This window comes from Hemitrygon akajei, chromosome 32, assembly GCF_048418815.1.
Source record: "Hemitrygon akajei chromosome 32, sHemAka1.3, whole genome shotgun sequence".
In the NCBI taxonomy this organism is placed as follows: domain Eukaryota; kingdom Metazoa; phylum Chordata; class Chondrichthyes; order Myliobatiformes; family Dasyatidae; genus Hemitrygon; species Hemitrygon akajei.
In genome coordinates this window covers 11,771,697-11,795,692 of record NC_133155.1, presented here as the reverse complement: position 1 = coordinate 11,795,692, position 23,996 = coordinate 11,771,697, and the positions used below count along the sequence as shown (strand labels likewise).

At 42.7% G+C, this 23,996-nt stretch overlaps 1 protein-coding gene across 5 annotated transcripts in view; it reads left to right on the top strand.

Annotated features, from left to right (window-relative positions):
* LOC140719642 (calcipressin-2-like) overlaps positions 1–23,996 on the top strand; it is a 126,311-nt gene that overhangs the window by 34,284 nt on the left and 68,031 nt on the right. The window contains exon 1 of one of the 5 annotated variants that reach the window (XM_073034395.1): positions 8,240–8,620. The exons of 3 other annotated variants lie outside the window; for them this stretch is intronic. In XM_073034395.1, the coding sequence (XP_072890496.1) occupies positions 8,534–8,620 (87 nt within the window). In that variant the 5' untranslated portion in view covers positions 8,240–8,533. Of the gene's footprint in view, positions 1–8,239; positions 8,621–23,996 lie in introns of those variants that run through there. One more of the 5 variants, XM_073034396.1, reaches the window with a different exon arrangement.

Below are 23,996 nucleotides of genomic sequence, written 5' to 3'. Positions count from 1 at the left end.
GAGTTCGTGACAAGTGAGCGATGATAAACCTGATTCTGATATGGGCCTTTATTGTGGACTGAGAGTGGGAAGGGGGCAAGGAGAGGGGAATCATGGTTGGGAAAGGGTAAGGGAACAGGGAGCACAAGAGAGACATTCTGTACTGATCAATAAACCAAGTGTTTGGAATCATCTGACCTTGCCTGGTGTCTCTGCACCTGCACCGCACACTGTCCCGGTACTTCTCCTCTGCCACCTGTCCCACTATTCATTCCCCACATCCTTTGCTCCTACTAGATTTTTAAACTTGCTCTCCAGTGCAGGTTGACCAAGACAGTACTGTGCAAAAATCTTAGGCACTCTAGTTATATATATATATGTGCCTAAGACTTTTGTACCTTACTTACATTTATATATCTAATGGCTGCATGATCATAGTGTATGAGCAAGTGGTTTTAATGAGGGACCACAAATCCATAAAGTACTTCCCATCAAGAAACCCTAGACATTGACTAGACTTTCATTGGCTTAATCTGAACCTGTTGGCAAAAGGACATCAAGGCAATGCAAATCCGATTTGAAAGGAATTGGATTGTATCCAGAACGTGTTCTGGTGATGCTCAAGATAAGAGTTTTTTTGAAAAGTTTAAATCTAGCCTTTAGATGAATGCAAGTATGGAAATAAAGACCAATGCAGTTGGGCTGCATTATTAAAAAGCTTTCAGTGAGCAACTGTCACGTAAAACAGGATAGTGGCCAGAGTTAAAATAAAAACAGGTTGGGCTTCGGTTTTTCATCATCACTGTGTCATCACTTTAGAAAATAGTAAGTAATAATTTGTGAATACATCTTTAGCTTCATCTCATCTTGTCCTTCTTCCATTAGGTTTCTTATATTTCTACAATTAATTTGCATATTTTATAACAATTCATTAAACCATTATAAATTTTACAATGTTTATTGTTCACTCTCGTTGCCTTTTCTGCAACACTATCTCACTGAGCATTAGAATTTTTTGTCTAATGGATAAATCCTTTATGAGAACAAAGAACTTTCACAACCCATATCTTTGTATATAGTTAGTATCGGAGAATTGTATACAGCATACAACTTGAAATTCTTACTCTTCACAGACATCCACGAAACAGAAGACAAACCCAAAGAATGAATGACAGAAAATGTTTGATTCCCCAAAGCCCTCGTCCCCCCCTCTCATGCACAAGCAGCAGCCAAAACATCAACCCTCGGCCTCCCCCTTTCCCCACCTGCTTCAGCAAGAGCATTGCCCCCCACCACCTGCTATGTAAGCAATAGCAAAGCCCCAAAGAGACCTTGATCCAGAGTCCATCAAAACAAAAACACTGTCCAACCCAAGACTTAAGACATCCACGAGGAAATCTGCAGATGCTGGAAATTCAAGCAACACACGCAAAATGCTGGTGGAACGCAGCAGGCCAGGCAGGACTGTACTTCTTCCTATAGATGCTGCCTGGCCTGCTGCGTTCCACCAGTATTTTGTGTGTGTTGCTTTTAGACATCCCCCAGGTTCTCTCTCTTCCTGACAAGGGAGGGAGAGGTATCGCTCCTGTCACTGCGAGAGGGGAGGCCAGCAGCTCGCTGTTGTGGTGTTACAATCTGCACCGTTGCTTAATTTGACAACAGCATACACTGCTGTCTTGATGTTTCAATCTCCCATGACACCTCAGGTGGTGACACCGGCGGGGAATCGGGTTGTCCGCAGGGGCCACACCCTGAAGGAACACGCCTTCCAAGCCGCTTGGCAAGTTCCGAAAGCAGGAGCCCACAGCTGTGAAGAACTGCAGTTTGAGTGCAGCTGTGGATCACGGACTGTGACAGGACTCCAGCCACCTTGAAAAGGAAAGAAGAGGTATTAAACTGTTACTCAGGTGAACTGGAAGAAGTTGTTCTCTGGTGCCATCTTTAGCTCCTAGAAACGAGGCTTCAGTGCCTGGAGAGGTGTTAGTGTGAAATAGTCATCAATGGCAGAAGAAATGGACCAGAATGAAAAGGTGGTCTAAGTCACATTCCCATCATAAAGAACAATGTAGTTGGGTGGAAGAATTTTCCTATTTTTTGCCATTTTGGTTAATTCCTTCTCCGTGCATGTTTCAAGATTTGACCCCAGACCATGCATGTGTTATATCACGATGATCTGCTCTGTAATTCTTGTTGATCTAAAGAAAAGCATGTGGAAAAGAATATTTTTCCCATTTGTTATAAAAGATGTTTGCTCCTCCAGCTGTTTGGAATTCCTACTGACTCAGCAGGTGATGTTTATTGCCTTCCCTTTTCTCTCATTCTGGGTGAAGGGGTGGAGGTACATCTCTACCAAAGGAGATGCAAGGCACTCCCCCCCCCCCCCCCGGCTAGCTGCAGGTCACCCTTGGGCAAGGTGTAGCACCTGCTTAGGCATGCCTGCTCCGATCAGGGTTACTTGAAGCCATGGGAGCAGGTGGTGGATGGTCGTATGAGTAGCTGGTGCACATCACAAGTCCTGGTTATGTGACCACTGACACCCTGCAGACAATCTCTGAGGAGTATTGATAATGGCTGAGATCACCCTTCTTGCAAAGTCACTGCCCAGAAGAAGGCAATGGCAAACCACATCTGTAGAAAAATTTGCCAAGAACAATCATGCTCATGGAAAAACCACGAACAGCCATGTCATACGACACTGCACATGATGATGATTTTCTCTCATCGAGGGCTGGTTCCCACCCTCCTTTAAAACTTACCCAGCTCACTTGAAATCTGCTAAAATTCCATGTAACATCTTTTTTTTAAAATAGTAATTTAGCACTATGTTTCACTAGTATGTGACACTAGTAGAGATAACGTCCAATTGTCCAGGAAATTCTGCCAGTCCAATGTCACCAAAATGCCAAAAAATATCAGATTATCACAGTTTTTGTTACGTTGACATTGTGTAGCACATACAATTTATATTCCAAAATATTGCCTAAGCTTTTGGAAACTATATGCGGGCAATTACTGGGGTGTAAAATTTGATTAGCTTTGTATAGTCAATGTAATAAATATTGCAAGAAATGAAAATTACATTGCCAAATATTTCAGTGTGTAGTGAACTGAGATATTGATATAATGCAAAGAATATAATAATTTGTCTTTAATGTTTTAATTATTTTGATAAACAGATAAACAGTTACTGGTTTGGTGGGGATAATTGTTCAAATCATGGATTGTTTCTAGTTGAGTAACAGAAATGTAGCACTGAATAGTTTCTGGATCAAAATGGGGTCAAGATGCGGCTAAGAGAAAATTGAGTCAAATATTGGAGAGAGTGGTTAGGATTCAGCTTATTGAGCAGGGAATGTTGGAGGCGGGAGATGACCTGGTAATCACTATTTTACATTGGCACTTTGACACGAGGATTGTAGGGAATATTATCTAGAAACAAGTGTGAATGTTAAAATGCACAGTCAGTAGTCTGCTTTGGTGAATTGCTCAAAACAGTCTGTTGAAAACAAGGCTTCATTTACTACCTGCACCTGTTACCATTCTCAGTTCACAAATATGTTCCTGTTAGTACTTAAATAGTTTGTGAAGAGTCTTAAATCTGCAAAACAAATTAACAGGCCTTCATGAAATTTTTGTTTCAATTACCATTCATTTACTATTTTTTCCTTCCAATGGCTTAAGGACGTGTGACATGAGAAGAAAAGAAGTGATCATCCAAATGCATCATTTTTTTCTGTGTAAAGGGGAAAAAAGGAACTTAATATCCACTGTAGATAAAATTCTAAATGACATAGTACATAAGAAGCTAAATACTTCCCTTAAACAATGTGGGCTAATTAAGATTAATTGGCACAAAATTGAAAACTCTAAATTCAGACTTCTGGCATCTTTTTTTCCCAGCTGCTGAGAGGGGCCTGTGCATTTAGGTGCTGCAAGTGGTTTAAAATGTGTTGCTTAGTGATGGTATCAGAGGTCTGGAGATCTGGGGTCAGATCAGCATCCATTGATGGATCAACAAGGAATTGGAGTCACTTTTAGTTTCCCGGTATTGGAAGTGATAATGACCACTTGGGGTTTGTGCTGAGTCACACCAGGAATTTAGTGGGCAGTCTTGAGTGTTTTTTGCCATTACACCATGATTACCTACAGGAAAACATCACCCCTGATGTGGTACATTGTGAGCATTGTGAGGAAAGATTTCTGCCAAGTTTTCCAGGGAGTTGAGCTTTCCTGGGACAAGTAGATCTTCACAGAGTGCTGGATTTGGATCCCACTCATCTTCACCCCATTCTGGCATTCGACCCATCTGGGCACAATGCCACATCTGGTTGAGCTGTTGAGATCCGGGTTCAATCCCAACTTTCTCTGTTTTCTGTGTAGGGCTCGCACATTTGCTCCATGGGCCACTTGGGCTTCCCACAGAGTGCCCTGTTTTCCTCCCAAATCCCTATGGCTTAAGGACTGGTAGATTAATGGGCCACAGTTAACTGTCCTAATTTGTAGGTGAGGGTTACAATATTTTGGGAGTTGTTAAGAATATGGGAAGAATAATGTAGAATTATGGTCCAGATTCAATGGGGTGAAGGGCCTGTTTACCTGATCACAGTGCCTTTTCCTCTGTTGGTCATTACTGAATAGCATACATTAAACCATGCACAACACCAAAATGTGCAGTGTCCTCTCAGTAGCACCCAAAACTTGGTGGGTTTTTTTGGAACCTCTGAAGTCAGCAGATGTTAGCATATGACCATTGGTTTATATCTGCTACAACTACCTTGTCCACACAGGTAGCCACTGTTCTGATGGTAGTTGGTGATTCATTTGGTTTAGTCCAAGGTAACTATAGACTTTATTTTCCCTACTTTGATCTGGGGTGGTGGATGGGTGAATCGTCGTCATAGCTTGTCACTCCGGGCAGTCACTCTAGTGATGTTGAGCAGGTCAACGTCAGCTAAATCAGGTGAGAGTGGGCAGTTGCGCAGAACGTGTTCAATGTTCTATGCCCTTTCGCCACACTCACAGGATTTGCTGGTCTTTAAACCCCACTTCACCATATTGTCTCCCGTCCTACAAACTCCCGCACTTGCTCTGTTGAGAGTGCACCACTTCCGTCTGTCAAGCAGTGCCCTGTCTGGCCACATTTCTGCGGGGTCTTGCACTGTGTTGTTCGGTGGGGTTCTGGCTTCTGTTTGTTGCCAGACGTCAATCCTGTATATTTGGGGGTGGGGGGGTGTTCCGTGCGGTAGTTCCTCCACTGTAACAAAGCTTTTCCTCAATTTTAGGAGGTTGGAAACTGGCACATGATGGTGTAGTGGGTGCTGTGGATCCGAGTTCTGTTTATCTTTTTCAATTTTTGTTGTAGTGTGTCTTCGGATCTGTGGGGGAAGCAATGCCTGCAAATCTGTAAATGATGTTAGTGGGTGTGGGGCGCAGTGTGCCCGTGAGTATTCGGCAGGCTTTGTTAAGTAACAGGTCTATTTTCTTCACATGGGCTGATCTGCCCCACGGTATTCTGCAGGTGCATAGCAGAGTGCCAGGGCAGTTGATCTAAGTATGTGAGTATTAACTCCCCAATTCGTGCCTGCTAATTTTTTCAAGAGAGAATTGCGAGAGCCAACTTCCCCTCAGAGTTTTTGGATGTGGGTGGCAAATGAGAGCTTCCTATCCAGTGTCACGCCCAGGTAAATTGGAGTCGGATGGTGTTCGAGCAACTTCCCATGAGTTTCCGAGCTGCTTCTTGATTCCTCAGGTGGAATGCACACAACTTGAGTTTTTGATGGATTTGGGTTCAGAGACCATTTTTCATAATACTGGTTTATTGCTTCGCTGACTGCTGTAAGTCATACTTCAACTTCTTGGAAGGAGTTATCTTGTGTTGCTATGCATAGGTCGGCTGCATAGCTAAACCTGTGTGTGTTAGGAAAAGTTGCTTGGTCATTTGTGTAAACAGTAGAGGTGCCAGGACTGATCCCTGTGGTAGTCCGTTCTTTTGTGGACGCCACCTACTCTCTTAATTCCATTCATTTCTACATAAAATCTGCGATTTTCTAGGAGGCTTCTTATTACTTTGACTGTGGTTTCATTTCAAGAAGTATAGAGTTCTTAGCTTTTGATGTCCAGGCAAGCTCATGAATGGTTTCACTTAAAGAAATTGTCCATGTTTTTTGATGTAATCTAGTCGTGTGTTTTATCTGGTGGTGGATATTAAGGAAGAGAGATCAGAATCTGTAAAAGTGAATTTACTGTAATTTTACAAAATCTGTTTGAAAATAATAATAGAATCAGAATCAGGTTTAATATCACTGGCATATGTCATGAAATGTGTTGTCTTTGTAATAGCAGTACAATGCAATACATAATAAATATATTTCTTTTAAGTAGTTAAATTAAATAAGCAGTGCAACCATAGAAATAAAAAAAAAGTGAACTAATGTCCATTCAGAAATTGGATGGCAGAAGCTGTTCCTGAATCATTGAGTGTGTGCCTTCAGGCTTCTGTACCTCCTTCCTGATGGTAGCAATGAGAACAAGGCATAATGTAGATGATAGGGGCCCTTAACAATAGATGTTGCCTTTTTGAGGCATCACTCCTTGATGGTGTCTTGGATACTACAGAGGCTAGTGCTCATGAAGGAGCTGACTGAGTTTACAAATCTCTGCAGTTTATTTTGATACTGTTCAGTAGCCAATCCCCACCCCCCACCATGCCGGACAGTGATGTAGCCAGTTAGAATGCTGTCCACGGTACATCTGTAGAAATTTGCAAGTGTCTTTCCTCAAACTTCTAAAGAAATATAGCCACTGTTGTGCCTTCTTAGTAGCTGCATCAATGTGTTGGGTCCGGGTTAGACCCTCAAGTATATATTGCCATTCAAGAACTTGAAATTGCTCACTCTTTCCACTTCTGATTGTTTCAATGCTGATAATTTGTTTGTAGGATAGGATTTGTAATTGAATTCAAAAGCCAGAGTCAGTTCACAATGTTTTTGAATGACATCAATTAGTGTTTAATTTGCCTTGTTCAAGTCTATCCTCAAAAAGTGTATTTGGCTCACAAACATGAGAAAATCTGCAGATACTGAAAAACACACAAAATGCTGGAGGAACTCAACAGGCCAGGCAGCATCTATGGAAATTAATAAACGGTCGATATTTTGGGCTTTGACCCTTTATAAGGGCTTGAAAGAAAGGGGATGAAGTGAAAAGTACAACATGGCAGGTGATAGGTGAAACTGGGAGAGAGGGAAGGGTGAAGTAAGGAGCTGGGAAGTTGATTGGTGAAAGACATAAAGGGCTGGAGAAGGGGGAATCTGATAGGAGAGGACAGAAGACCATGGAAGATACAGTCGTGGGAGGAGCACCAGAGGGAGGTGATGGGCGATAAGGAGATAAGGTGTGAGAGGGAAATGGGGATGGGGAATGGTAGAGGAGAGGAGGACGGCAATGACTGGAAGTTAGAGAAATTGATGTCCATGCCATCAGGTTGGAAGCTACACAGGCAGAATATAAGGTGTTGCTCCTCCAACCTGAGTGTGGCCTCACTTTGTTCCACGCTGATAATTATCCCGAAGCCATCGAATGCTTCAGGCATGCCAAAAATCAGGAATGGAAAAGCAATCGTGGACTTGGCTGCAGTTCCCAATTGAGTGATTGTGCATGAGAAGTGTTTGCACTTTCTACATCTCAAGGTGGAGTAGTTCAGGCCACAGTGACTGCAAATCTCTTCTTCGATCTGTCTCATTTACTAAGCAGTCTTACAGTTTGGTAAATCTTTCCACTTGTTTGGTTACGCTAGGGTTTGATGAGTGTGCATTGTCCTGCATTGTGGCATCTGATGTTTCCATAAGCAGAAACACAGTGACAACGATTTTCTAGTCATTGCAGAGGTCACTAGAAGTAAAATATGATACCACTAAAAGCAGGCTCTCGTTTGCTGGGGAGGGAGTTTAAAAGAGTGTTTTGTCACACTGAGCATGAGGAATCTTTTCTTTATTAGCAACAGGAATTCAAAAGCTTTTTTTTTCTTTGTAGAGAAACCATGCTACCTAATCTAAATAAAATCAGAATTGTGTCAATTGAAAGCTAATTATTGGAAATAACTGCAAAATTATAAAGATGTAATTTATAACTTCAGGTGAAAGGATTATTTTTAGCAATTGTTTATTTTTTTTAACTGTATAATTTGAACACCCTCTATAAATTATAAAAGGAGACAGCAAGCTAATTAGCATGCCAGGTCAGTGCTGCAGTGATGTCACTAGCAGGACTAAATCCTGTGTTCAGTTCTCAGTGCCTGCATCTATCTCCTGAAGCCAAATGGAGTACAGATCTGAGCTGCCTGTAAGCTGGATCATCACTCGCAGCTGATTTTTTTTTAAAACCTTGTCTTTCTCCGTCTTTTGTGTTTCTGTTACGTTATCACGAATGCTCTGAAAGCATCATCCAAACTCTCTTTGATAGAGGATCCTAAGTGCTTGATTTTCCTATGCTACGGGGGAGAGCACGAGAAAGCAAGAGTGGAAAAACTACAAAAATAAATTGAGCACATTGAATAATGCCAGCGCAGAAGATGGAGTGGGAACTGTTAGTATTAGTTGCATGTGAAGTCAGTGAAGAGATATTCACAAACCAAGAGGTTCAGGTACGCTACAAAGCCATTATTTTTAATAACTGCACCAGTCGTCCTGTTGTACATTGTAAGCAGAGACTTGATCAAATTGTAATTCATCTTACAGTAAAGCATGTAGCATGTAGCCTTTATATAACGCACAGTACAAAATTTCAAATGTGCTTATGTACCTGTGCAGCAAGCACATTTTCAATTGAAGCTTCAGTAACCATTGCATGCCTGAAGGTATTATTTACATTGACACAAATTAATATATACATGAGAAAATATTAGCATTTCTGAGAATAAATTAGATTCATTTCTTTAACCTATGTATTTGCTTTAAGTTTCATGACTTAATGTTTTTTAGCATACATCATCGCTCCCTAATGGTGTTGGGTAGAATTTGTTCACTATGTAATTCTGTTTAAATTTTCTGTGCACCTTAGTAAGTACAGCCTCTCTTTCTCCCTGCTCTCTGCTAATATTTTTGTCCCCTGTTCATTGTCTGCATGGATTTACACACAAACGCAGTGAGACTTTTAAACTCCGCATCGAGAAGAATTGCTCTTTCCGTTCTGCACTCACCAGCCCACCCACCCCCCAAGCCCAGAGCAGGTTGAACATGTTGAGGGACAGAATGACGATAATGGCAATGACTGTTCCACCTTTAGATGCATTGGGTAATGTTCTCCTTCTGGCATTCTACAAGGTGACCTTCATCAGTATCTGCAGTTGCCAATGCAATTGTTGTCCTAGTGAAATCGGGGATGGGAAATGCTGGGCAGGAAATAAAAGCTTTATCAATTTGGTGTGCAGTGGATTAGGACAGTTATTTAACCCCTGGGGTCCAGCTTTCCATCTAGTTCTGGCTGATTAGCAGAAGCAAGAAATTTCTTTTCTAATTGGGTGGAATGAAATGACACAAGGTAGCGCGCACACACACACACACACACACACACACACACACACACACACACACACACACACACACACACACACACACACACACACACACACACACACACACACACTCACACCCACACTCTCTCTCACACACACACACTCACACTCACACCCACACCCACACTCTCTCTCTCACACACACACACACACACACACACACTCACACCCACACACTCACTCTCTCTCACACACACACACTCACTCTCTCTCACACACACACACACACACACTCACTCTCTCACACACACACACACACACACTCACTCTCTCACACACACACACACACACACACACACTCACACACACACACACACTCACACACACACACACACACACACACACTCACACACACACACACACTCACACACACACACACACACACTCACACACACACACACACACTCACACACACACACACACACACACACACACACACACACACACACACACACACACACACACTCACTCACTCACTCACACACCCCCCCTCCCTTTTTGATGTGGGCCACATGGCACGTTTGGCACAATGAGCATTAAATTGGAGGGATCACAATGACTGAAGATGTAGAAAGTGGAGATGTGTGTCTTCGTGCAATGAGAAGGGCAGAGTCTGGATATCATCGGGACAAGTGCATCTAATCACATTATGTCCACTGGGAAATTCTTGACCCTTGCCCTGTTTGCTAGGATTGGCAAAGAAAAATCAACAAAGAACTATTGACAATGAAAAGAGGGGCTTTCTTTCATTTTGTGTAGGACTTATTAAGATTCTGCATCAGATTTCAGTATTTATTGTGCTGAATGGTATATTTTTCAATAAAGTAAATGTGCATACTTCATAACCAGTATTTTATATAGACGGGCTGTGGTGATTAACACATTCAGAAATGTACAGATTTTGAGGCAATTGAATGGCCAGTATTGGATGAAAGGAAATGGATTCTGGAACGAAGAAACGGGCTCAGACAGGTTTAATAAGGTGTGTTACCACCCCCCCCCCCAAGATTTACCCTTGGCACATCTATCAGTGATCTATGTGAACGAATGGAGGGAGAGGAGCCTGGGGAAGACAGCACCCCTCACCTGGGTTCTCTACTACTCGAGCATATGGAGGCCGGGCGATAACTTCAGAATGGGAGCACGTTCCCAACAACCCACCTTCCTGTCCTCTCCAACGTCTCCTTTCCCACCCATGGCAAAAGCCAGATTTCCCTGGAGAGAACTTGCATCCCCCTAGAGCTCATGGAATTGAAGTGGGAACGACTAGAGCTGCAAAAGCAGAAGAAGAAAGTTGGTCATTGAAATTTACAGAAGAAGCAGATTAAGCATTACCTTTTGGAAGAGGACATCACAAAAGGATTTTTAACAAATGGATAAAAAATATATAAGTTCAAAGTAAATTTTTAATCAAAGTACATATCTGTCAGCATATACAGCCCTGAGATTCATTTTCTTGTGGGCATATTCAGCAAATCTATAGTCTTTGAAAGTGAGTCCGTTGGTTGTGGGAACAGTTCAGTGATGGGGAAAGTGAACATGAGTTTAGTTATCCCCTTTGGTTCAGCAGCCTGCCGTTTGATCAAGCATACAATAGAGCATAAATCTTTGGAACATAGAATACTACAACACAGAACAGGCCCTTTGGTCCACAATGTTGTGGCAAACTTTTAAGCTACTCTAAGGTCAATCTACCTCTTCCTTCCTACATAGCCCTCCATTTTCCTATCTTTCATGTGCCTATCTAAGAGTTTCTTAAATGCCCCTAATGTATCTGCCTCTACCGCCACCTCTGGCAGGGTGTTCCACACACTCACTGCTCTCTGTGTTTAAAAAAAAACACATCACTTCTGACATCCTCCCACCCCACCCCCCACCCCCCCCCGTACTTTCTTCCAAATGCCTTAAAATTATGCCCCCTGGTATTAGCCATTTTTGTCCTGGGAGGAAAGTCTCTGGCCGTGCACTTGATCTTTGCCTCTTATCATCTTGCACACCTTTATCAAGTCACCTCTCATCCTTGTTTGCTCTAAGCCATTGGCTTCTTTAGCCAATGTTATTTGGTGATTACCATGGTTTGATTCACAAAAGGCAAATTGATAGATTTTCTGTATGGTGAGAAAGTAGCCATCATGATAAAAGGAAATAATTTGGAGAACCATGCGTCACTAAAACTTGGTGGAAAGTTATTAAAACAAAGTTAGGACTAGTAGAATGTTCCCTTTGTGTCAAAAAAGAACTGGAATTAAAAAAAAGTTAAGAGATGAAGCTATTGAGACAGATCTTCCATTGTCTTGATTGCTGTCTGATTGCCTCCAGGTCAGGATATTTGTTCGAACATGGCCCAGATGCAGCTGTCCATGGGGAGTCTGGCTTCCAGCTCTTCGATGGGACTAAGTGCAGTTTAGAAGCTATCTCAGTGCAGACATCTATTGTACTTGCCACATGGTTTTGACAGCTGGTGAGCCACTGCCCGTAGGCTCTCGTGTTGGCCGTGCTGTCACTTTTAGGGATTGTTGAATATTTGGGAAAGTCTTTTACCTTTCTAAAGCTTCAGTAATCATTTTGGCCTGTTAAAATTAAGTCAAAAATATTTAATGCACACTGCAAGAGAGAAAAAAAACATCATACCTAACATAAATAAATAATAAATAACTCGGCTTATCTTTCAATGGGCTGTGCCTCGTTCACTTATATAGGACAGCTGTTCTTGTCCCAGCTTGCCTCGGAGTGGGGAAGCCTGAGGAGATCGGTGTCATCCAGTTGGACTTGGAGAATCATCCCCAGATGTGATGAAGGCAGCGGGGTAGCAGATGCCACCTCCGGCCTGGAACCAGGGATGAGTTGGAAGCTGAGACTTTGTGGGGAAACGCCGTTAAATCCTGGCCCCTGAGCTGGCGTGGAGTCAGAAGTCCCAGGCTGTTTCATGTGATCCAGCCATACAGCACTGGCAGCAGGCCATTCAGTCCATCAGCTGCATGCCAGCCAGCAAGTATATTAATTCCATGTGCCAGTACATGGTCTTGAGTCTCTATGCTTTTGATTCAAGTTCATATAAGATCATAAAATGTAGGAGCAGAGTCGGGCCATTTGGCCTATTGAGTCCCATCTGCCATTTCATCATGGTTGATCCAATTTTCCTCTCAGCCCTGATCTCCTGCCTTTTCTCCATATCCCTTCATGCCCTGACCAGTCAAGAATCTGTCAATCTCTGCCTTAAATATCCATAAACACTTCGACTCCCCAACTGCCTGCGGCAAAGAATTCCACAGCCTCACCACTCTAGCTAAAGTAATTCCTCCTCATCTCTGTTCTAAAAGGACACCCCGCTATTCTGAGGCTGTGTCCTCTGGTTTTAGATTTCACCACCATAGGAAACATCATCTCCACATCCACTCTATCAAGGCCTTTCACCATTCAATCGGTTTTAATTAGGTCACCATTCATTCTAGTGAATTCTCCTCTGACCATTTATTTTAACAAGGCCTTTCCGCCCACAGTATTGCCACTCACTGGATGTTTTTTTGTGTTGTTTGCATCATTCTCTGTAAACTCTAGAGACTTGTGTGTGAAAATCTCGGGGACTCAAACCATCCCGTCTGGCACCAACGATCATTCCATGGTCAGACTCACTTAGATCCCATTTCTTCCCCATTCTGATGTTTGCTCTAAACACTGATTGAACCTCTTGACCATGTCTGCATGCTTCTGTGCATTTGAGTTTTTGCCACATGATTGGCTGATTAGTTATTTGCATTAACGAGCGGGTGTACCTAATAAAGTGGCCACTGATTGTATGCCTCCGTTAGAACCCCCCCCCCCAAGTCTCCTCCACACCAAGGAAGACAAAACCAGCCCATCTAATCTCCCTTAATAGCTAAAACACTCCATCTTAGGCTGCGCCCCATTGAAATTTCTCTGTACTGTTACTAGTGTAATCATATAGCAAACAGGAGTGTACACAAATATAAAGTTGTAGCGTGATCTCTTCTCTTAGATTCTGTACCCTGGCTGGAGCAGGGAAGTATCTGCTATGCAGTCAGTACCATCATATTTAGCTGTTCAGGGATCCTTGGACTTGCACACCAAGGTCCTTCTGTTTCTTAGAAATCCTTCAGATCTACCATTCATTGTGTGTGTTTGTATCCCACCTCTGTTAGATCTTACAAAATGCAACCCTAGCAATAATCAGAATTAAATTCCATCAGCCATTGCTTTGCCTATTTTACCAACTAATTAATATTTTCGAGCCGATAATCAACAACACAGGAATGTTCTAATGCCATCTTCAGGACCACTTCTAGTGCTGGACACCTTACTTTGGAATATTAGAGCACTATATGGGCCCTTTGGGCCACGATGTTCTTCCCACCTTGGGAAGGTCACCTTATCATACATGGGGTGCAGGTTTACTGGAAAGGTGAATTTATGATGGGAGATTGCTGAAATGTTGCTTTTAAAATGATAAACATGTTGAGCATTAAGAATATCCATTCACTTGCTCTTGATTTTTCTAAAAGTTGAAAAGATGTACAGTACTGTGCAAAAGTCTTAGGCACATTGGCTATATAAATATACCTGAGACTTTTGCACAGTACTGTATTCGTTATTCGTTAACGTGGAATGGAGAGCAAGTCTGTAAATCCAGCGGGAACAAAGGATATTGGGAATGGCGAGGGTGGAGTGCTGCAGGAGGGGTGTGAGGCAGGTGGCAGAGAAGTGCCAGGGGCTGGGGAGGGGGATGGGGTGGCTCGGGTGCAGACACACCCAGCCCTGAGACTCCAGGTAAGGTCATTTGATTCCAAACAATTGGTTGAATGATCATTACGGGATGTGTCTCTGGTGCCTCCCATTCCCTTCCCTTTTCCCAACCGTGATTCCCCTCTCCCTACCCCTTTCCCACTCTCAGTCCATAAAAGAGACCAGTATCAGAATCATTTTTATCATTGCTTCACATATCTCATGAACTTATACAGTTCAAAAATCATATAATTTCTAGGCAAGTTTGTGGTACTGTAGAATATTCAATAAAACATCAGTATATTTACATGTTTCACATTTAAAGAAGATTTCTGTATCCCTATGTCATAGAGTTGAATGAGTTTTCTCCAGTACACTCCAGAATGCCCTCCTCTATGCTTCTGAAATTTAGATTATTTATAGCAGGCACCTTAATTCACTGGAGTGATACCATTAATGCTTCTGTGCAAATCCTCCAAAATCCACTGGAAAGATGAACTACAGCACCCTCTCTCACCTTCTCTTACGCGGCCGGTGGTGTTGTGGCTTCAGCACTGGACTCCGAAGCGGGTGGTTCTGGATTCGAATCCGGCCGGCTCCTTGCACGCTTTCCATCTGTGCTGGGTTGAGCATTGAGCTAGTAACTCTGCCTCATAAAAAACAGATGCTGAAGAAATGGCAAGGTTGCCACCCAATGCCCCACAAGGCGTGGTGAGGATTACATTACGACCCGCTCTTACAACCAACAATGAGGCTCAAATTACACTAATTCATAAGTTGGTTGGATTCGCAGCATCCATGGAAATGATTAAGCAGTCTCCATTTTGGGCTGAGACCCTTCATCAGGACTGAGAAGGAAAGGGGAAAATGCCAGAATAAAAAGGTGGAGGGAAGGGAAAGAGGGTAGCTGGAAAGTGATAGGTGAAGACAGGTTGGTGGGTAAGGTCAAGGGCCTGAGAAGAAGGAATCTGATAGGAGAGGAGAGTGCATCATAGGAGAAAGGAAAGGAGGAGGAGACCTGGTGAAGTAATAGGCTGGTGAAAAGAAGTAAAAGGTCAGAGTGGGGAATAAAGGGGTGGGGGGAATTTTTTTTACCGGAAAGAGAAATCGATATTCATGCCATCAGGTTGGAGACTACCCAGATGGAATTCAAGGTGCTGCCTCTGCACCTTAGGGTGACCACATCTTAGCAAGAAGAGGCCATGGAATGGGAATTAAAATGTTTGGCTACCGCAAAGACCCGCTTGTGGTGCAGAGGTGAACATTGCCTCAGAAAGTGGACGCAAAAAAGATTTAAGGGATATTTTCAAGACACTTTTTAAAAATACAGCATCCTTTCTGATTCCTGGGAATTCCAGTTCCGTGACTCACCAAAGTGGAGAAAGAGCATGAAGCAAACAGTCCCTGCATTGGGAACGTATAGAACACCACAGTGATGGATCGTAATCGACTCATAGGACAACCATCCTCCTGCCCATCGATGGATCAGTCTGTGGTTCTTACATCAGTCACCTCAGGATCTTCTAACAATCTCCTCACATGAAGTGGAAGCCAGTTATCCTTGATCCCGAGGGACTGCCTAAGAAGAAGGCTTCTTTCAGTATAGGATTGCTTTGTGTTTCAATATACTTTGTCATCATTTGTTGGTTGACTTAGAGCAGCAGAAAACGGTGTCATGTGTCTCAATATCTAGGCCAACATGGCTTTGATGGATGAGACCTATGCAGGCATTACTGCAATAGGTTCCCTTCTGAAGACATTTGTTTATCATGTAGTTTTTTTGGGGGGGGATAATCCAGCACCTTGATCAACAACATTTTTATTTTTATTTTTAGTTGAATTCAGATTCCTAAATTATCATTCTGTGATTCTTTTTTAAACTCTCTTCCTCTGGATTATTAGTCTCTCTACGTATGTCCCATGACGCCGCTGGTGTTTCGGGCAGCGGTGAAGGTCCTGCATCTCTGGGGATGTTCAGGACTTCCTTCGGCGTGTCGGTAGCTCGGTTTTCACCTCTGTCAGTCATGCAAGTCCCGGGTGGAGACTCAGGAATACCGTCGCACTCAGATGTAGAAGGATTCTTCATTGCTGTTTCCATAACAATTTTGTTTGACCAGTCAGGGTTGTTAGCCCAGAGCTGAACCCCCTGAACCTGGAGGATCAGTTAGCCAATCTTAGTCTGGCCCTTGACATGTTTGGCATGGGTGACCCTACCAAGAGCCAAAATATAAATCCTGACTCCAGCCAACATAGATCGCCCAACCAGGTTGTGGGCCTCTTGGAGGTAAATTATCAGTACAGTGACATAACTAATATTCTCCCAGATCCTCTTTCCATTATACTTACATTAATGTATATCTCTCCTCTGTCTTGAAAGCTTTTAAGGTAAAGCACTGAAAACAAGTATTGCATTTGTTATTACTACTCCGTGTTTTAAATTCTGATGTCTAACATATACAATCTCAATGTCCATTAATATTAAGCCGCTATAGAATATGTTACACCCTATTGTTTAGTGATTGGCTACTAATATTTTCAATGGGTACAAGATAGTCTCCAGAGCCGATGCACTGGAATGGCAGAGGTCAAGGGAGAGAAACTTGTTCTCCGATTGCTTGCAGTAATTGAGCAATACTCTGTAAAACAATTCACTCTCTTGTTCGGAATTCCTAACGGTTTGCTATCTGTCTCACTAGTTTATTTTCCCTCCCTATAAACTCATCAGAGGTCACCTGGCCATTTTACCTTTGGATCACCAGGGTGAATTATTCTGACTGATTTATTCCACAGGAATCACCACGGCTGATGAGTTTGCTGCAAGGAGTCTGATCCCCATTCTCTTTTTAGGCATGGCAAAGAAATTTGGAGCCCAACTGAGGCAGTGTGAGTGCTACTAAATTTCTGTAGCGCAGAGGGATAGTTGTGATGATTAGGTGCTAAATGCAGCAGATGTTGCTAAAAGTTGAAGTGGGAGGCTTCACATTTAATTGCCTTGTGTCTAAATAAAAGCAAATAAGTTTATTCTGAACAAGATAATTTTTAGTACCTAGGGTATTCTGTCTCACAGAGTTTACAAGAAAGAAAGTTACTGGCTCATCACAATGATATTCCAACATTTAGCAATTTTCAAATTTTTTGGGTGCTTTGGGAAAATGGGATGGGGAAAAGATGAAGCAATGTTGGGATTAATTAAAGAATATAATGCCTTGTCAAGAATTGGGAAAATGATTACTTCTTAGCTAATGAGTGGTGTTGATTGATATTGAAAAATGATACGTATTCCTGCTTTGATGCTATTATTTCCAGTCTTTGGGGATCTCTCTTAGCCCTCTCTCTATTTCTTGTCAGCAGAACAGGAGCTTAGAATTAGTGGGCATTCTCCAGGGATTCATGACTGGGATGGGGAGGAATTTATTCTCAGAGATTTGTGAATCTTTGGCACTCTCCTTCCAGAGAGCTGTGACTGCTGAATCACAATCTACCTCAGTCTTCAACATCGTTAGATGTTGCAAAAGATGAAAATGGAGGCTATCAGGGTTGAACAGAAAAGTAGAGCAAAAGTTATCATCATCATCATTTTGTGCTGTGTCGTATGTCGTGGCCAATCATGGTCTTTCCATGACCATGATTGTTCTTAGCAAATTTTTCAACAGATATGGTTTGCCATTGTCCTCAGGGCAGCGTCTTACAAGATGGGTGACCCCAGCCATTATCAATACTCTCACTCTGCTGTGTATTTGCTGCATACTTTCATCACTTTTCCATTTTTTCACGTGAAACTTTGAACCATCTCCAACATTCAATAACCAACACACAAAAACATCTGCAGGAACTCAGTAGGTCAGGCAGCGCCTATGGAGATATACGGATAGTCAATTCTTCAGTTTGAGACCCTTCGTCAGGACAACTGAACACATTGACTTATCCATTTCTCTTCTTACTATCAGTTGTATATCTCCCTGACCCACTAAGGTCCACCAGCTCTTTTGGCTGTTACTCCATAACTTTAGCATCTGCTTTTGTGTTTCCACCATCTAATATGATCATTTATTCTAGCTCTTGGGTGGCAGGATGGAGACCTGTCTCTACCAAAGGAGGTGTAAAGTGCTCCTTCCCTCCACTAGCCTGCAGGTCGCCCTTGGGTAGGGTGTAGCACCTGCTTAGACACCCCCCCCCCCCCCCGATCAATGTCACGTGACCCATGGAAGCAGGTGATGGACAGTCATATATGCAGCTAGTGTATATCACGTCCTGGTTATGTGACCACTGATGCCAGGCAGACAGTCTCTGAAGACAATTGCTGGGGTTACCAGTCTTGTAAAGACACTGCCCAGAAGAAGGCAATGGCAGACCACTTCCATAGAAAAATTTGCCAAGAGCAATCATGGTGAAGACCGTGATTGCCAATGTTATACGATATGACACATGATGAATGAATGAATGAAGCATCAACAGAGATGATAGTGCTGAGTAAAATATGGGGGTAAAGGAATAAGTGATTTTCAAAAAGATGGCTTAAAGGGGATGTAAAGAGGAGAAGCAAAATATCAGCAGAGGAGAGAAAGCTGTTGGAGTTGTGAAATGGAAGTGATAGAAATACTGACGAACTGAACTTGTTTGCTTTCAAATTCTATTCACAATGTAAAGGTTCAGAGCTCAGAAATGAAACAGTACAGTATCTCATAAATCTGGAATATGAATCTAATCTCAGAGCTGGCTTTGAGCATAATAAATTGTCTATGCTTGTTCTGCTGGATGGAGAGCCTCCATAAGAATTATTTAAAACTACTGCCATCTAGTAACTCAGGTTAAGGTCTTCCTACAGTGGTACAGTACATAACTTATTTTCTGCTGGATCCTGGATTTCCTCACTTGTAGACCCCAGTCAATTTGGATTTGCAGAAGCATCTCCCCGCAATCTCCATCAACACAGGAGCATCGCAGGGAAGTGTACTTAGCCCCCTGCTCTACTCGCTTTACACCTATGATGGTGTGGCTAATTACAGCTCCAACACCATATGTAAGTTTGCTGACGACACCACTGTTGTGGTCTGTATCAAAGGGCTTGATGAATCAGCATACAGGAGGGAGATTGAAAACTTGGCTGAGTGGTGTAATAACAACAACCTCTCACTCAATGTGAGTAAGTCCAAGGAACTGATTGCAGACTTCAGGAGAGGGAAACCAGAAGTCCATGAGCCAGTAATCATTGGAGGATCTCAAGTGGAGATGGTCAGTAACTTTAAATTCCTGAGTGTCACTAACTCAGAGGACCCGTCCTGGACCTATCGTATAAATATCATTGAAAAGAAAGCAAAACACCACCTCTACCTCCTCAGGAGTCTGCAAAGGTTTGGTATGCCATTGAAAACTTTGCCAAACTTCTACAGTGTAGATGTGTCATGGAAAATGTGCTGACTGGCTGCATTATGAACTAGTATGGGAACACCAATGTCTTTGAACAGAAAATCCTACAGAAGGTAGAAGATTCGGCCCAGTACCATACCATTGAGCACATCTAAGTGAAAAATTGCCATAGAAAAGCAGCATCCATTGTCAAAGATTCTCACCACCCAGGCCATGCTCTTTTCTCGTGGCTGCTATCAGGTAGAAGGTACAAGAGCCTCAGAACTCGCTCCACCAGGTTCAAGAACAGTTACTACCCCTCAACCATCAGGTTCCTGAACAAAAGGGAATAACTCCACTCATCTAATGGCTTTTATATTGTTACTTTATGCTCGTTATTTATTGCTATTCACTTAAATCCTCATTTGCACAGTTTCTTCACAGTTTACAGTACCTGATGTTTACAGTTACCGTTGTATAGATTTGCTAAGTATGCCTGCAGAAAAAGATTCTCAGGTTTGTATGTGGTGACGTGTATGTACTCTGATAATGAATTTTACATTGAATTTTGAACTGCTCATATTCAGCATTTGTTGTTTTCAAGCTAGTCATACTTAGTAATTGCATGGACCAATGGTTAATCACTTCTGTCTGGAGGCAGTATTGTGTGAAGTTCCTTGTTGAAGGTACATGATGTTTTAGTATTTCTAATTTGATGCTATAGCTGTGTATCATTCTGTGCTTTGAAATCCCTTCACCTTATATACTCAGTGCTACTTTATTAGGTACAGGAGGTACCTAATGAATGGCTTAGGAGTGCATTTCTCTATGTACCTGGTCTTCTGCTGTAGCCCATCTATTTCAAGGCTCGATGTGTTGTGCATCCAGAGATGGTCATTGTTGGAACACAGGGTTATTTGAGCTACTGCTGCCTTCCTATCAGCTTGCAAGTACCTAGTAGCACTTACACCAACAGTGATGAAGTGTTTTGAGAGGCTAATGTTGAAACATATCAACTCCTGCCTGAGAAGCAACTTAAATCCATTCCAATTTGCCTGGCGGAACGACAGTTCCACGGCGGATGCCATCTCGTTGGCTCTTCGCTCAACTCTGGAACATCTGGACAGCAAAGATGCATACATAAGGATGATCTTTATCAACTATGGCTCAGCATTCATACCATCATCCCCTCAAAACTAATCAATAAGCTCCAAAACCTTTGGCCTCAATGCCTCCTTGTGTGACTGGGTCCTGAATTTCCACACTTGTAAACCCCAGTCAGTTCAGATTGGCATCAACATCTTCTCCACAATTTCCATCAACACAGGTGCACCACAAGGCTGTGTGCTCAGCCCCTGCTCTACTCCCATTATACTTGTGATTGTGTGGCTAAACAAAGCTTCCAGTGGCATATTCGAGTTTGCTAATGACACCAGTGTCACAGGATAAATCAAAGGTGGTGACAAATCAGCATATAGGAGAGAGGTTGAAAATCTGGCTGAGTGGTGTCGTAACAACAACCTCTACTTGGTCAGCAAGACCAAGGAGCTGATTATAGACTTCAGGAGAAGGAAATCTGAGGTCTCTGAGCCAGTTCTCATCAGACAATCAGAGGTGGAAGAGATTAGCTACTTTTAAAGCCCTCCCAACCATTGAGCACATCTACATCAAAATGCTGTTGCAGGAAAGCAGCATCCATCATCAGTGGCCCCTGCCACCCAGAACATGCTCTGTTCTCACTGTTGCCATCAGGAAGAAGGTATAGGAGCCTCAGGACTCACACCACCAGGTTCAGAAACAGTTACTCAGCCATCAGGCTCTTGAACTGGGGGGGAATAGCTTCACTTACCCCATCATTGAAATGTTCCCACACCAATTGACTCATTTTCAAGGACCCTTCATCTCATGATCTTAATATTTATTGCTTAAATTACTTATTATTTCTTCTTGTACTTGCAGCTTGTTGGCTTTTGTACTCTGGTTGAACGCCCAAGTTGGGCAGTCTTTCATTGATTCTGTTTTGGTTATTATTCTGCAGATTTATTGAGTATGCCCACAAGAAAATGAACATCAGGTTTGTATATGGTGACTTTGATAATAAAACTTACTTTGAATTTTGAACGTCGAATCAGTTTGGTCATTCTTCTCTGGCCTCCCTCATTAACAAGGCACTTTTGCCCACACAACTTCCATTCATCGGATATTTTAGTTTTTCACCCCATTTTCTATAAACTTGAGAAATTGTGTTTTGCGTGAAAATCCCAGGAGACCAGAAGCTTCTGAGATCCTCAAACCGCCTCATCTGGCACCAACAATTATTTCATGGTCAAAGTCTCTTAGAACACATTTCTTCCACATTCTGATGTCTGGTCTGAACAGCAACTGAACCTCTTAACCATGTCTGCATGCTTTTATGCATTGAATTGCTGCCACATGATTAGCTGATCTACATATTTGCATTAATGAGCAGGTGTACCTAATAAAGTGGCCACTGAGTGTATAGTGCACAGATTGTCAGTTTATTACTTAGAAAATATCTAATATTTCATCAATTAGATCCAATTTCTTATTCACTTGAGCCCCCTCCTGGCCACCTTACATCAAAATGTATCTCCCATTTCCTCTGTCCACATCATCTGCTGATTTTACTTCCTAAATAATTCCAAAGTCTTCATTTTGCTTTTTGGGGGGTGAGTTCATCATTCCAAACAGTCTCTAGTGTTTCTCCTAACTCTCCGATTAGAACTATTGATGACCATCTTCTATTTGAGCCCCTTGGTTGTGGTCTCGCCCACAATTACAGCAGAAGCTAAATGAGTATCTCTGAGGCCTCCGTTGGTCGGGGTCAGCCATGGATGTTTTGTTCTATCCGTCTAGATATGCAAGGCAGGGCAGTAAAATATGGAGAGCAAGCTGTTGCCCATGCAGTAAGCTTCTCTCCATGCATTTGATGAACCCAGAGGAACAGCAGAGACCGATACATTTTGGCACCAGCAGCATCACAGGAGTGGCCAGTCAACATTGGACTCTTTAGGGATTCCACCACCGGATTTTTCCCCTCGGGGTTTACTCCAGAAGTCTTCACCAATAGTGGGTGTAGCTGGAAGACTGCGGAGGTCTGAGTCTTCCTTCTAGATGAGCTGCTAACCATGGCTGGCGAGACCCATCTGCCTGAAGCCACTGGTTGAAAGGCACCAGTAACCCGCCTTTTCCCCTTCTCCCGTCAGTAGAATTGGTTCCACCACACATGAAGGCCAGGAACTGGACTTGGTTGTCAGACGCTATTTGAGGTGCACACCATTTAATAGGTAGTGGCAGCTTGTCCCCATTACCATTCTGGGTATAACAACCTTAAGGTACCTTAAATTAATTTAAGCACTATATTATAGTTGGTGCATGTAAACTTTATAACCTTGTCAGTGCTAATGATAACTGACCTTCATCAAGTTTGAAACCATTCAGAGGGATTGATGAGCACTGACCTTTATCAATAAATAGACTCTATAGCCATGGGCATATCAGTGTTGTCGGATAATTTAACAATGATCTTTATTGCTTGTTGTATTTCTTAACCCTTTTATAGCTCAGCTTTATGAGGATTCTAGACTAGATGGGTGACACCAGATTAGCTGAAATTAGTACGTTGAGAAGAATTTGATCTCTTTTGGTTTGGGTAAACTTTGGGTATCTGATATAGTAACTAAAATCAGGTCTGGCTACTAATTAGATTGACGGAGTAATGGTCCACAAATCAAAGGAGGAAGGATTTGTAACCAGTGTATCTAATCAGTTGGGTCCATTTAGTATTTGTGCTTCATACAGGATATAAATATAAATTATTTATTGAGAGAAGGTTATAAGTAAGCCGGTGGAGAGATTAGTGGTGGGGGGTGTCTAGGGAAAACTGCTGTCATTGAGGGATTGGAGAGCTGCTTTGATTTGCAAATGGGAGGCCAAGGCTTCCTCAGGGGGTGGGGGGGGGTAGTGAAAGACGGCTTCTGCTTTAAGCTCCATCAGGAATTCAATACAAAGAAAGTACACTGTGTAGTACTGGTGCTCCTTTCTCAGCCTCTCAGGCAAGACATCTACAGCACAAAACAACAATCTGCTGGAAGAGTTCAGCGGGCCACGAGGCATCTGTAGTAGGGGTGGGGGGATGAAATTGTCAACACCCTGGTGCAGGGACTCAACCTGAAACATCAACAGTTCCTTTCCACCCACAGAAGCTGCTCGATCCACTGAGTTCCTCCAGCAGATAGTGCTCCAGATTTGAACATCTGCAGTCTCTCATGCCTCCACTGTACACCCACAGTGCAAAAACCTGCTGCCCGATTGGGTAGAGGAGACGGATACCCTCGCT